This window comes from Pleurodeles waltl, chromosome 9, assembly GCF_031143425.1.
Source record: "Pleurodeles waltl isolate 20211129_DDA chromosome 9, aPleWal1.hap1.20221129, whole genome shotgun sequence".
Classification (NCBI taxonomy): Eukaryota; Metazoa; Chordata; class Amphibia; order Caudata; family Salamandridae; genus Pleurodeles; species Pleurodeles waltl.
In genome coordinates this window covers 40461259-40474936 of record NC_090448.1, presented here as the reverse complement: position 1 = coordinate 40474936, position 13678 = coordinate 40461259, and the positions used below count along the sequence as shown (strand labels likewise).

The 13678-nt window shown below is 46.1% G+C and overlaps 1 protein-coding gene across 1 annotated transcript in view; it reads right to left on the bottom strand.

Annotated features, from left to right (window-relative positions):
- The window catches only part of COL7A1 (collagen type VII alpha 1 chain), a 618941-nt gene that overhangs the window by 26947 nt on the left and 578316 nt on the right, over nucleotides 1–13678 (bottom strand). Inside the window, exons 107-108 of the mRNA XM_069207404.1 lie at nucleotides 12734–12805; nucleotides 925–996 (exon numbers count right to left, since the gene is read on the bottom strand). Of these exons, the coding sequence (XP_069063505.1) occupies nucleotides 925–996; nucleotides 12734–12805 (144 nt within the window). The remainder of the gene's footprint in view (nucleotides 1–924; nucleotides 997–12733; nucleotides 12806–13678) is intronic.

Genomic DNA, 13678 nt, shown 5'->3' with positions numbered 1-13678 from the left:
GTATTCTGGCGCCCGCAACCTCGGCGGTCTGCCATGCAGACCGCCGAGGTTGTAATGTCCCCCTTTGTGTCTTTAACGTGATGAATTACTCACTTCTCATGCTTCTATTGAGGAGATACAAAGTCTTACCTTTAACAGCTTAGAATTCTGAGCTGTGTCTTTCATTCGTTACCCCAGTCTGAGCAAAGGGGTAACTGTCAGTGGAATAATTTCTTCTAGATAGAATATTGCAATGTCCTTTGCTTGTGCTTTCCTCACTACATGATCAGTCATCCACAGTGACTTCAGGAACCTGCAGCACCTGTTGCAGCCAGTGAAAGGCTTTTTCACCAGCCTTCATTGGCTCAAAGCCTGCCAGAGAGTGACGTTCAAGGCTCTCTGTGTAATGAACAAATTAGTTCAGTGAAGTGCCCATTTTTTCTTGTTAATCATTTTTATTCTAGGTAACTGCCCATCCACTTTGCCTATGAAATTTGCAGAAAATCAGTGGGACATGGATCAGAAGTCATCACAAATCGGCACACAAGCCAATCATCTAGCCTTCTGCAGGCAATTGATAGTATAGTTGTTGACAAAGTTTCAATTATCGACTAGTTCCTGGTATCGTCACTGATGGGTCAGCAATGAGGTTCTCAGTTGGTAGCTGCCTGACATTCCTGGTCATTGGTTCACACATAATCTCACCTTGGACCAAATGCTAATTTTACTTTTTATTCTAGAATTATTCACAATCATTGTTAATAAGGATTACAGGTGAAAAGTAAGGTTTCTTCAACACACAGTAGTCTTTTTATACAGACTAGCAATGGCTGGGTTTGAGTGTCTAATACCCAGCCATGGCAATGTCACATATGCAAAAAAGTCATGACAGCTCTAAGGTGTACAGGTGTACAGGTCCTCATGTTTCGTGGTAAAATGTCTTACCTTTTGTCCTCCAGGACCTCGAGCTCCAGGGAAGCCTGCAGACCCTTTCTCGCCCTGCTCGCCTTTCACTCCCTGTGAACCAAATTGATAAAACGGTTAGTGTTTCCAACACAAGTGCATTTCACTGTCCAGCAGTGTTCATTTGTGTACAAATGCCACATGAAAATGAGGAACCATTCCTTAGACAATAGAGTATGTATGTAAAGTCTGTGGAATGCAAACTATATACTCCAATATCTGGTGCTTCTGATAAATGTGCTTGAATCCTCTCTCCTTTATTTAATTTCACCTTGGGAAGTGACATAACATACGCATTGACAGCACCTATAAACCGGAAGTGATATCAAAATTGAATGTGTACAAAATGCTTCTGTTAATATTTTTTCACAATTGCTCAATAATGTGTAACAATTCACTTTAACTACTATACAGAAAAAAGTTATCTACATTTTTCCTGAAAAGATGTTTTAAAAGGATAAAATATTGTTTCTTTTTGATGTAAGAAAGAGATATACTTCAGTGTTCGTGGGTATATGGCAAAAGTTGGGTTCACTTGGTAAATGTTTTGAACGTGCTGTTTAGAATTTGAAAAACGTCAATACTCTTCGCTCTGTATGCTGAATTGACTGGGCAGATGTACTGAATACCAGGCTTTTTTCAAAAAATGTTATGGACTTAGAAATTAAGCTCACTCTGTATCATTAATAGGTTGAAACTCTGAATGGTTGTGAAGTAATGAGTACAAAAATACAGATTTACGCAAACAAAATCTCTCACCAATGTCTTGCCCCCATATATATATATATTTATATTTATAAAAATACACCTCTTACTTTCACCAATAATGCCTTGCTAGAAAATATGACCACCAAGGCATTGTAAAAAGTGTTAGTATGAATAATATCTACCTGCAAACTGTTGATAATTCAACACTGTATATTAAAAGCTAATACAACTATTTAAAATAAATAATTTTATATTTGTGTTCTTGGCTAAGCTTTGATTTTAAAACGTGTTTGTTGGTGGGGCGTGGCCTGACCGTCGACCAACATGGCCACACGGTTGTGAAGCTGCTGGGGACTCTGCCCAAGATGTGATTGGCAGATGCTACAACTGTATTTACAGCGCGATACCTGCCATGCGCTGTAACCCTGTACTACCTGGAGCCTAAAATGCCCTACTTGGTCAAGAGAATCAGGCTTACTTCACAACGGAGGGGAGTGCTGGGTGCTGCGGCCTGACATAGCCCTCGGAGGCCCCACGGCGAAGGGGGCCCGGTTGAGCCTGAGGGCGGGGTCGCAGCAGGCCCTTTTTGTGCAGATGAAGGTTTAACACAATGTAGCACCTGAATGAAACATCCGGCAACCTCTGGAGAGGGCGAGGTGAACCCCGTTTTTACCCACCTTTTGGGGCCCAGGGCTCTACCTGACGAGACTCCCAGACCTGGGCTGGACATAGGCCTGATTGCTGTGGGATACTTGAGCGGTTGACGCTCTGATTTGTGCGCTCTGTTCCTGCCATCGGCAGTGCTCCCCCCAGCCCCTGTGCAGCTGCTGTCCTGGGGCCTGCAGCGAATCTGCTGTGTTACTACCTTGTGGCTGGCCTCATGGGCCCAGTGCCAAGGTGCGGCAGGGCCTGGGCGGTGCGGGGCCCGACGCGTGCCGTGCATCACTGAGGAATAAGCGGTGCTTTCGCCATTACCATCAGGCACTCTGGGCACCACCACATGCTCCTGACTTCCCCCCTTGTGGATTGTGCATCTGGCCTGCCCTGCACAAAGCGATGAGTTCCTGATTGGTCCCCCGACCCTCCGGTGCCACCATTGTCCATACCTGCACAGCAACCTGGAACCCTCGATGAACAGCGCCGGCTCCCACAGCTTCCTAGCGCATAGAGCTTCCTCACCTGTGCATTAACCGGCTGTGATCCCGCCACACCAGTATCACTTACCTGCAGAGAGCCTGGTGAACCCTACATCCCTCTTTGCCCTGGGCACGCTACGGACGGGCATATCGTAGACTGATTAAACACCTCCACTTTTACACATTGTGCTCCTAGGCCCGACCTCCCAGTGCAATACTGTCCAGCATACAGCCCTGGTATTGGTACAGTATCACTACTTCTGGATTGTGGATATGCGACCCCCGGCAGAGACAATTGTCATTTGACAATAATAAAACTCCCAAGCGCACCACTATGGATGGGCAAACATCTGATGGCACTGTTTCTGGTGCTACATCGCTCTCCTCCTCAGACAATGCAGAGGCTATAATGGCAGAGCTATGAGATGAATTTCAGGTCATTGACTCTTGCTTTGACTCTCTTACTGCGCAGCTGGATCGCATGAACGAATGTATGGACCGCCATGCTACTATAATGGAGGAGGCAGAGCGCTGAATATCTGAAATTGAGGATGGCTCTTCACACACTCAAAAGCGCCTGGAAAGGGTGGAATGGCTCCCAAAAATTGTTGCATCAAAGAATGAAACCTTGGAGGTGTGCTCGCGCCGAAATAACATTCGCATAACACAGGTGGCTGAGTCTACTAAAACTGGTCGTATGGGCTGCTTTCTGGAAAAGCTCCTGGAGGACCTGTTCGGCAGGGAAGCCTTTACAGACACCTTTGTTATTGAGAGGGCCCACAGGTCGCTGGGTCAGCACCCGATTCGGGGCCCCCCGTGACCCATCATTGCTCGTCTTTGAACATTTGAGACCAAGACACCACCCTGCGCCTGGCCCGCAAGAAAGGACCTTTACAGTATCAGGGCATGTCCATTTCTATTTATCCAGATTTTACTCAGCTGTTGCAAGAGGTGTGACACAAATATATTGACAGTAAAACACTACTTCAAAAATGCAATATTTGATATGCAATGCTTTGTGCCCAGCAAAACTGCGCATAGAACTCCATGGTGAACCATATCTTTTCCACCCCCGCTGAGGCCGCACCCTTCTGCAAGCAACGTCAGCTGGAAACATCTCCCCGCCATCACTGTGGCTCTGCGGGCTCCGCTTCTGTATCTCCACCATCATCTCCAACGATGCATAATGCCTGAGATCCTTCTCCCTCATCATGCTGCCTTTTTTTTTTCTTTTTGTTTTCTTACTTTGATTTTAGGCCTGATGAAAAATAGTACATTACACTTGATGCAGTCAATCCATTCCATCTGACTGCATCTCACTTGCTAGTTTTTGAATCCTGTTCAGATTTGGGCACCCCTATGGTGTACATTGGTTTAATTGTTTGTGGTTTTCTTTATGCATGGGGATCCACTGGGGACCATATCCATCGGTGTGGGAGGAGGGAGTTGGGTGGGTTTGTTATGTTAGCAATACAGGAACTGTGAGCCATATGTACTAAAGCATTTTCCCATAGACACAGAATGGGTAAAATCCTTTGGTACATCTGGCCCTGTATCCCTTTCTGTCCATTGGTCAGTCCGCATCTCACTCACTTGCAACACTATCACGTAACACTGGTACCCACGTGACATAACCCGAATATGAGAGGCCTTAACAACCCAAAGAAGGGGAAGAAGGTATTATCCTAGCTTAACAGACATGGCGTGAAGCAAGCGTTCCTCCAGGAAACTACCTATAGCCCCGTACTGAATGCTCCTACGGTGTACAATGGGGTACACACCGGTACTTTGCATGTTATAGCTCCTATTCTCACGGGGTCCATATTTTAATTCATAAGAGTATACCTTTTACATGCCATGCCATTGATTCTGACCCTGAAGGGTGATACTTGTTGATTCATGGCACTCTGGTAGATGTCACGGTTTTGCTAGCTAATGTTTACACCCCAAATATCGACTCCCTAAAGTTATTTTCCAATCTTCAAACCCCCACGGATCTCATGGCTTCTGACCATGTTTTACTGGGTGGCGATTTTAATATTACTCTTGAGCCCCTTTTAGACTCGGCTGGATCTGTGGGAGTTACAAGACCACATGCTGTACATACATTCTCCAGCCTACTAGGCATATTTCAACTGTCAGACGCTCGGTGGGTCCGACATCCACACACATCTGGCTATACATTTTATTCCTCACCACATGATGTTTGGACTCAAATTGACAATTGGCACTTTCCCCCATCAGTCCTTTTATGGCTTACTGACATACTCCACCTTCCCGCACCTCGTCAGATCATTCCCCTGTGGTTGCCAAACTCAGTATTCCTTGCTCCACCCTGATTTCTAGGACATTTCGTGCTGAAATACGTGAAGCTATTGTTGAATATTTCACAGTGAATTCTGGCTCAGTCCAACACCACTCCACATTATGGGAAGCCTTTAAGGTGTACATGAGAGGCATTCGTTTAGCAAAGTAGTGTGCTCCCCACTATCAGCTCACTCACATCGACAGCCAGTCCCAACTGCACACAGATCACACATCTGCACATAGGAGAGTTGAGCTTTGCATGAATTTCATAACCTAGCCCTTCGTGAGGTCGCCCACGTTTGTAAGCACATAGGGGCCAGCCGCTACAGAGAGGGCGAGAGACCTGGGACGGCACAGACCTCACAACTACTGCCGACATAGTCTCTGAATTCACTACATACTAATGGCACTGATATACCTCTCACGTTGATACATCTTCCAGAGCATTGGCGGATTACCTGTCGGAGATCGCCATGGTGTGGCTCGACAATGGCCAACCACATTTCCTAGCTGTTCCTATTACATGCGAAGAGATATTCAAGGCCATAGACTCGCTGAGCGGATCAAAGTTCCTGGGGTTGGATGGTTTCACGGGGGTCCTTTATAAAGCCTACAAGGATATTCTGACCCCACAACTCCTCGAAGTTTAAGCTAAATCTTTACAGCTGGGCACACTTCCTCCTACTTTACGGGAAGCTGTATTCACCCTGCTCTTGAAGCCTGGTAAGCCTCCTAATTTATGCGTGTTGTTCAGGCCGTTGTCATTGTTGAATTGTGACACTAAGATTCTGGCAAAGGTCATAGCTACACGATTGGCCCTCCTTATGGACAAAATAATTTCTCCCATGCAGTCTGGGTTTGTCCCTCATCTTCTGACTGTGATTAACCTCTGCACTATTTTCCCTGTGATTAACCAAATATCAACTAGTTTGCCATCTGCGGTGGTGATGTTGGATGCTGGAAAGGCATTTGACTCGCTCAAATGGTCCTTCCTGCATGCTACTCTAGCGAACTTGGAAATCCCTAAGGGATTCAGAGACCTGGTCACATTACTCTATACAGCCACCCTAGCGTGCCTTCGGTTAAATGGCACCCTCTCGGATCCCTTTCTACCTACTCATGGTGCTCGCTGTCCCCATTACTGTTCATCATAGCCATGGACCCGTTAGTGCGCAACTTCCAGGAGCGTCACCTTGCTCTGGGGTTGACGTACCATTGGGGGCCGCTCTTGGTGTCACTGTACGCGGATGATATCCTCTTATTCACGCAAAACCCCGCCACAAATCTACCCCCCTTGATCTGTGAGGTTATATACTGTGGAGCCTACTTAGGGCTAGGTATAAATTGGAGCAAAACTGAGCTGTTTCTATTGATAGATGCCACCACCCCATGTTCTTTTGAATACCCACTGTGCTGGTGCGTGGACCCACCCGAGCACCTGGGCATCTATCCTCACAGAGACAGTGCTGAGGTGGTCTGATTGAACTACGGCCCTGTCATTGACAAACTCATATCTCAGATCAATTGGTGGAATGCACTTCCTCTTCCCGTGGCTGGTAGAATAGCTATCATCAAAATGGTGGTTCTGTCTTGATTTTTGTATTTGTTTATTATCATTCCCGTTGCGCTATATAATAGTTTTTTTGATACTCTCTGAAGTCTGCTTATAAAGCTTGTTTGGGCAGGTCATCGCCCTTAACCCTCCCTTATGAAAAGTGTGGATTTGCAGTTCCTGAACTACGTCTCTACTGCCTAGTGGTCCAAGCATGCTTTGCTTATTTCTGGTGTCACCTGGATGTGCGGGTTCCCTATCTCAAACCCAAGCACATGCAAGCTCTCCCATACTTCCTCTCTACACTATTACCTCCTGGTCTCGCTAGGAATCCAACGGCAATCCAGACACTCCCCACTACATATTGGGCGTGGACCAAGTTACTCTGCTAATTGGGGCATACTGCTATGTACTCTCCACACCTCCCCTTAGCTAGTAATCCGTGGATTTCACTCAGTTTAGAAAAGGTGACACTGCACCTAAACTACCCACCAACTCCACACAGTGGGTGACCTTTATAGTGGAGCTACCCTGAAAACTGTAATCACTCTCCTTGAGGGGCACAACGCGACATACATAGATAGATTTATCCTCCACTGCCCACACTGCACACTGTGTGCTATTTTGCCCAAGTACCCGGAGTAAAACTGACTTTTCTCCTCTCTCCCTGCTTATTGTGGCCCCTGACAGCATGCATTTGATATCCCGCCTTTACAATACCTCTGTCCAATTACAACCTGTGGGGGCGGAGAGGTCCAGAACTTCATGGGAACACGACTTAGGACACACTTGTCTGATAAGCAGTGGAACTACTGCAGTATCCAAACCAAGCTTGTCTCTAACAACCATCGAGATTAGTTGCTGCATTACAAAGGTTTACATCGCACATATGTAGCTGTGGGCCAAACTGGACCCCTCCCGACCACACTCTTGCCCGAAATGTTCGGCTGACAATGCAGACTTTGCACACCTTACTTGGAACTGCTCCCTGACATGCGTGTACTGGGAATTCCATTCACACTACCCTCGCACAAATGACAGGGCACCCACTCACCTCAGCCCCACTACTAGCATTACTGGGATATGTGAAACCACTACCCCTGCACTCCCATCGCTTGGTAGTACTGGCCCTACTTTTTGTGAAGCGCCAGATTGCACTCCATTAGGGCAACAGTACTCTACCTTCTATATCGGGCTGGGTGAAAGACATGTCCTATTGCGACACAACTAGCAAAATGTATGCAACACTGCAACCACCATCTTCATGACCTAAAGATATATGGCAACTGTAGGAAAGTACCCTCATTTTGGCATGGTTACCCCACTTTTTGCCTGCTATCAGTATTCTTAGACTGTTTTCACTGAGATCCTGCTAAACAGGACCCCGAGGATTGTGCTCTCTTCTCTAAATTTGGTTGCTTGGTACCCTTTACACCCCACAATTGGCATACTGGTTTACCCCTGTAAGTCTATAGTATATGGTACCTAGGTACCCAGGCCATTGGTACACCCGGGGTCCCCCATGGGCTGCAGCATGTATTATGCCACCCATGGGAGCCCATGCAAAATGTGTCTGCAGGCCTGCCGCTGCAGCCTGCGTGAAAAGGTGCATGCACCCTTTCACTACAGGTTACTACTCCAGGTCAGTGTAAGTCACCCCTATGGTAGGCTCTTTTAGCCCAAAGGGCAGGGTGCAGGATCCTATGTGTGAGGGCACCCCTGCATGAGCAGAGGTAGCCCTACAAACTCCAGTTCCAATGCACTGGACTTCGTAAGTGCGGGAAAGCCATTTTATGCGTGTACTGGCCACAGGTCACTACTACCTGTGTTCTAGCTAGATAATTGTAACTAACCTGGGCATGTTTGGTATCAAACATTTCAGAATCATACCGCAATACTAATGCAAGTATTGGTGGCATGATTCCATACAATCTGGAGCCTCCTTAGAGGACCCCCCAGTATTGCTCCTACCAGTCGTACAGGGTTTACGGGCAGCCCACACTACTGCCACCCCTCAGACTGCTTGACCAGCTCAAGCAGGGGAAGGCAGAACAAAGGATTTCCTGCGGGAGACGGGATGCTACACCCTCTCCTTTGGAAATAAGTGTTACATTGCTGGGGAGGGGTAGCCTCCCCATGCCACCGGCTTCCTTTAAAGGGCACATTTGGAGGCCCTCTGTGCATAAGCCAGTTTTCACCAGTCCAGGGACCTTCGCTCCCTGCTCTGGCGTGAAACCTAACAAAGGAAAGGGTAGTGACCAATCCCCTGTCCATTACCACCCCAGGGGTGTTGCCCAGAGCTCTTCCAGGTGGCAACTTGATTCTGCCATCTTGAAAGCAAGGTGTGCAGAGGCCCCTTGGAGCAACTGGTTGGTCAGGACAGGTGACTAACAGCAGTGACCGCCTCTAATAGGTGGTCCCCCTGTAGAGTGACCAAGCCCCCAGTTAGGGCTATTTAGGGACTCCCTTGAGGGTGAGTCCCCAGATTCAGCATGCAAGATTCCACCAGGACTCTTCTGCATCGACCTCTTCTGCTCCTGGCCACCGGAACCGCTGCTGGACTTCACAAGGACCGAACAAGCCTGCAACTCTGCGATGACCTTTCCTTGCAACATTGTTTCTCCAGCTACTTCCAGAATCTGCAACATTTCCACGGCTGTGCATCCTCTGGGGTCGGCAAGACTTCCGCTGCACCAAAGAAGCAAGAAGGAATCTCCCCTGGAGTGAAGGGGTCACTCCCCTGCATCCGCAGGCACCTAAGGCAACGATGTCTGGCAGCTGGGATCTGCTTTCCACAGGAACCGCGTGGATCGTCCAACACAGGTGGTGGTGCTGAGTGGTCTCCTTGGTCCTCTCTGCCCTCTGTCCAACTTGGGAGATGGTGAGCCTTGCCTCTCCTTGCAGGACAGTACCCCTGTGCACTGCGACTCTTGCAGCAACCAAGGCTTGTTGACACCTGCTCCGAAGGATCTTCAGGCTCAAAGTAGACCTGGCCTCCACCACTTCATCCTTGCAAAGACAGTCTCCATTCAGCTGCTCCAGTGATGTGGGACTTCTCTCCAGGTGTGCTGACTGGGCCTCAATGTGACTTACTGTGCCTGCTGACAGTGGATTGCATGTGGGGGCTGCAATTGTTTCTGCTGGCTCTTCTGACTGCTGAGAGTCAGTCTGGACTCCCCTCCAAGGGTTGAGTCCCCTGGACCTTGCTGGTTCTCTTCTTCTTTGCACACTTTTTTCTGACTGGCCATGCATTTGCCAAGGCCTGTTGGTGGTCCTGCTAACCACGGACCATCGAGGACCCAGCGACCAGCATCACCTGCATGACTCAAAGGACTCCTCTGCAGCTCCTGGACTCCGAGCTGACCTTCATCCACCGTCGACCCGGATTTGCATTCTCAGACGGGAGGGCATTGGCTCCTGCCCCACCTGGACACTTCTGTGTGGACCGGACTCTGTCCCCTTCCTTTGCAGGTCGTCTTCTTCGGAAATCCACTGGTGGGCTCCACTGGACTGGTTCTGGTCTTGCAATCTTCTTCCTCCAAGTCCCCTTGGTAGTCTCTGGGAAAACCCGGTTAATTACCTCCTCTCTCCTGGTCACAAGGGGTTACCAAGGCACTCACCTCTTGGGGTCATGAGTTCCCCCAGCTCCTCTCTACCTAGTCCACATCCGTGGGTGGGGAACTTCACCTCGCATTCCACTATTTTAGTATATGGTTTGGCCTCCCCATAGGGTCCTAACTATTTTTCACCATTTCGTGCCAATGCTTGTTTCTATGTGCTAGTGCCTAATATTCACTGTGTATATATAGTGTGTACATACCTTCAGTTGGCAGACTGCCTATATGTAATGTAGTCTAGTGCTACTGTAATAAACTACCTTTATTTTTGTAACACTGAGTGGTTTCTATCATGTGTGATAAGTAGCTGTGTGACTATTGTGGTATTACAAGAGCTTTGCATGTCTCCTAGATAAGTACTGGCTGCTCACCACAGCTACAACTAGAGAGCTCTGGCTTCCTAGACACTGTCTCATTCACTAATAAGGGGTTGCTGGACATGGTATACCAGGCCACCCTTCCTACAACAACCAGTTCGTAACTATCTACTGACCCTGTCTGATCCGTCAACTGATGCCCCGGATGATGCTCCATCACCTTAATACTGTGCCACCTCCTGCACATTCTTTGTTGCAGACCCCTGAACACGCTGTTCCTCTGGTAAGCCAGGTAAGTGGGAGCCTTCCACCTTCCTCACACCTCTTCTCTTTCTCTCTCTCCGCTGACATTGCCACAACACAGTCATTCATTACTGAATCATTCTCCCCGCTCTTTTCTCTGTGCCTCTATTGCTTATTTTTCAGTTGTCTTCATTAACGGTATCATGTGCAATTCCTCGGACTGAAAGTAATTGTTATTGCTGTAATTGGACCTGCTCACTCTGCATTGCTCACAATGTTTACTTTTGTATGTTATATGATACAAAATCCAAAAATAAAGGTTTACAATTTGTTTGTTAGAATTGCCGCTTTGCATGGAAAAAGGAATGATGCCAAGTTTATTATATATTTGCTGCTTTTAAGCTGAAATAAAGTATTTATGATGGTGATGAAACAAGAAGTTCAGTCGACTATTTGGCAACAGTGTGCCTAACTACAGTCTTAAAGTTATCAAAGTTATCCAATTTAATAATTCGGAAGCAAGCTACACCAAACTGACAGACGCTAATCAGGGCAAAACCGGTCTTGCGTTGCTTGTGTTCCTTTTCAGGAAGGACCTGGCCTGGGAGTTCAGGCTGGACTAATCCTACTGGAGCAGGGTCAGAACTGATTTGCATATGATGGGTCCAACTGAGGTGGCATGGTGGCTAAAGAACGATGGGTTTAAATACTGCTCTGAGCGATTGCCAGTGATTAGACTTATTGAATGCATTCCTCCCATCAACTTTTGTGTGTTTGCTGTAACGCCCTAAGTGGCAAGGGTATGCCCAGATGTGGGTTCCATGCTCACTTTGCTACTGCAACCAAGTTACACCTGACTGATGAACCCCAAACATGGTAAAAACGGTCTTGGATTGCTTCTCTGCTGATTCAGGAAGGGCCAGGCCTGGCAGTATGGAGTGGACTTTTTCTGTAGAAGGGTCAAGACTGATTTAGATATGGCGGGGTCAAAACTGAGGTGGCACGATGAGCAAAAAAACAATGGTTGGAATGGTACCCCAAGTGACTGCCAGTTGTTAGACTTACTACAAGCATTCCTCCCATCACATCCTGTGTCACAAAATACTAATTAAAAATGTTTTGTTAATCCAGCCCCTAGTCTTCAAAATTTAAACTGCAAAAATCTCAACAGTCCAAAATACTTGCTAAAATTCCTTTTTCTCTTTATGCAGAGGGGCGTAATGCACAATTGTTCATGACAACTGTGGATGTGAAAATGCCTCATCTTGAGTGTATTTAAAACTTTTTCATGTTTCTCCAATGGGAAATCTTTTCCCCATGGGGGCCACTCTCCTAAGCACATGTGTAATTCCAACTTTTTTTTTCTCTGTACAGGAAAAATCATTTTCTTGTGGAGAAACTCACCTCCATGTACCACCACCAATTTTTCGGTTTCTCCCTTTGCATTCGTGCCCTGGAAAGTGATTTACTTCAGTCCTTCACAGGAGTTAATCTCTACTATTTCCAGACTCGCTTTGGGTTGCAAACCATTCCTTTTCCAGGAGTAGGATTTACTTAGATTTACTTATGTGTAATGTCACACAATCATGTGGTAACATTACAGATGGGCAAATTACTTTACCAGTGTGAATTCAGATTTTGTGAAATTCAAACCTGGATACGCACTCAAAAATGACTGGGAGAATGGGAGTAAATTTTTTGGGAAAAACATGTTTCTGTAGTCTATGTTTTAGTATATTGCCAGGACTACGGAAGATACTTTCAGGTGCTACTGAAATGTCAATTCAAAAGTTCTATAATGTCCATTCATTTCATAATTAGCTCTAGTGCTATAATGTGAAAAATGTATATATTTCTTTTAATTAATTGCCAGTTGGCTACAACTTGTTTTAGGAAATCATTTTCTCCTACCTTTTCCCCTGTTATTCCTTGGTCTCCTTTGTCCCCCTTTTCTCCTTCAGATCCTTTCATTCCACGCTCTCCCTGCCATGGAAGAAAAGAGGAAAAAAGTAAATAATACAGAAGGATGACAGGAACCTTACATTTAGGGTAGACATGAAATGAGAGGATGTTACATAATGATATACACCAAGATGTACAGGTTGGTATGCAGTCTAAACGCTATACAGGACTATGACAAGAAAGTTATATACAAAATTAAATGGGTTTTCATTAATCATGTATTTTCATAAGGAAAGACTTATTAAACAAAGTCAAACAATTCAGTGATAGCAGAAGTTGAGAACATTATGAAGATGATGCCACCCCCATTCTTCCAATTTCATTGACCTGGTATCCCTGCTGTATGGGGAATATTGAACATTACAACACTGACTTTCAATTCTTGGCTTTGCAGTTTTTTGTCATAACAGGGATTCTTTGAAATAAAACAGGCAGATGCCCAGCAGCAGGTTCACAAGTATGAGAAGACATTTTCTTCCATTTCAGCATAGATAATTTCTAGAAGAACATCAGACACATGTTAATTTATTATAAGATTAGTCAATCTTTGGTTTTATTTTCAAACACTGATTTCAAGGGAATGTCAGTATCTTTGGGCTCTACTCTCAAAGGCCCATATTTATACTTTTTTAGCGCCGCGTTTGCGTCGTTTTTTGATGCATCAAAAAAACGGCGCAAACGCGGCGCTAAAAAAGTATACATATGGGCCAAAGTGTTTTCCTATGAATATAGGTGGCATAATGCCTGTAAATTAAGGGGCAAGCTAAAGATAAGTAAAAACCTACTCTCCTTTGGGAACAACAACTGTTGACAGTTCAAAAGCTCTAATACGTGGTTTAAAAAACTGAGATATCTTGGGGTTAGTTTAAAAGGTTTACTTGACTTGTTCTTTTT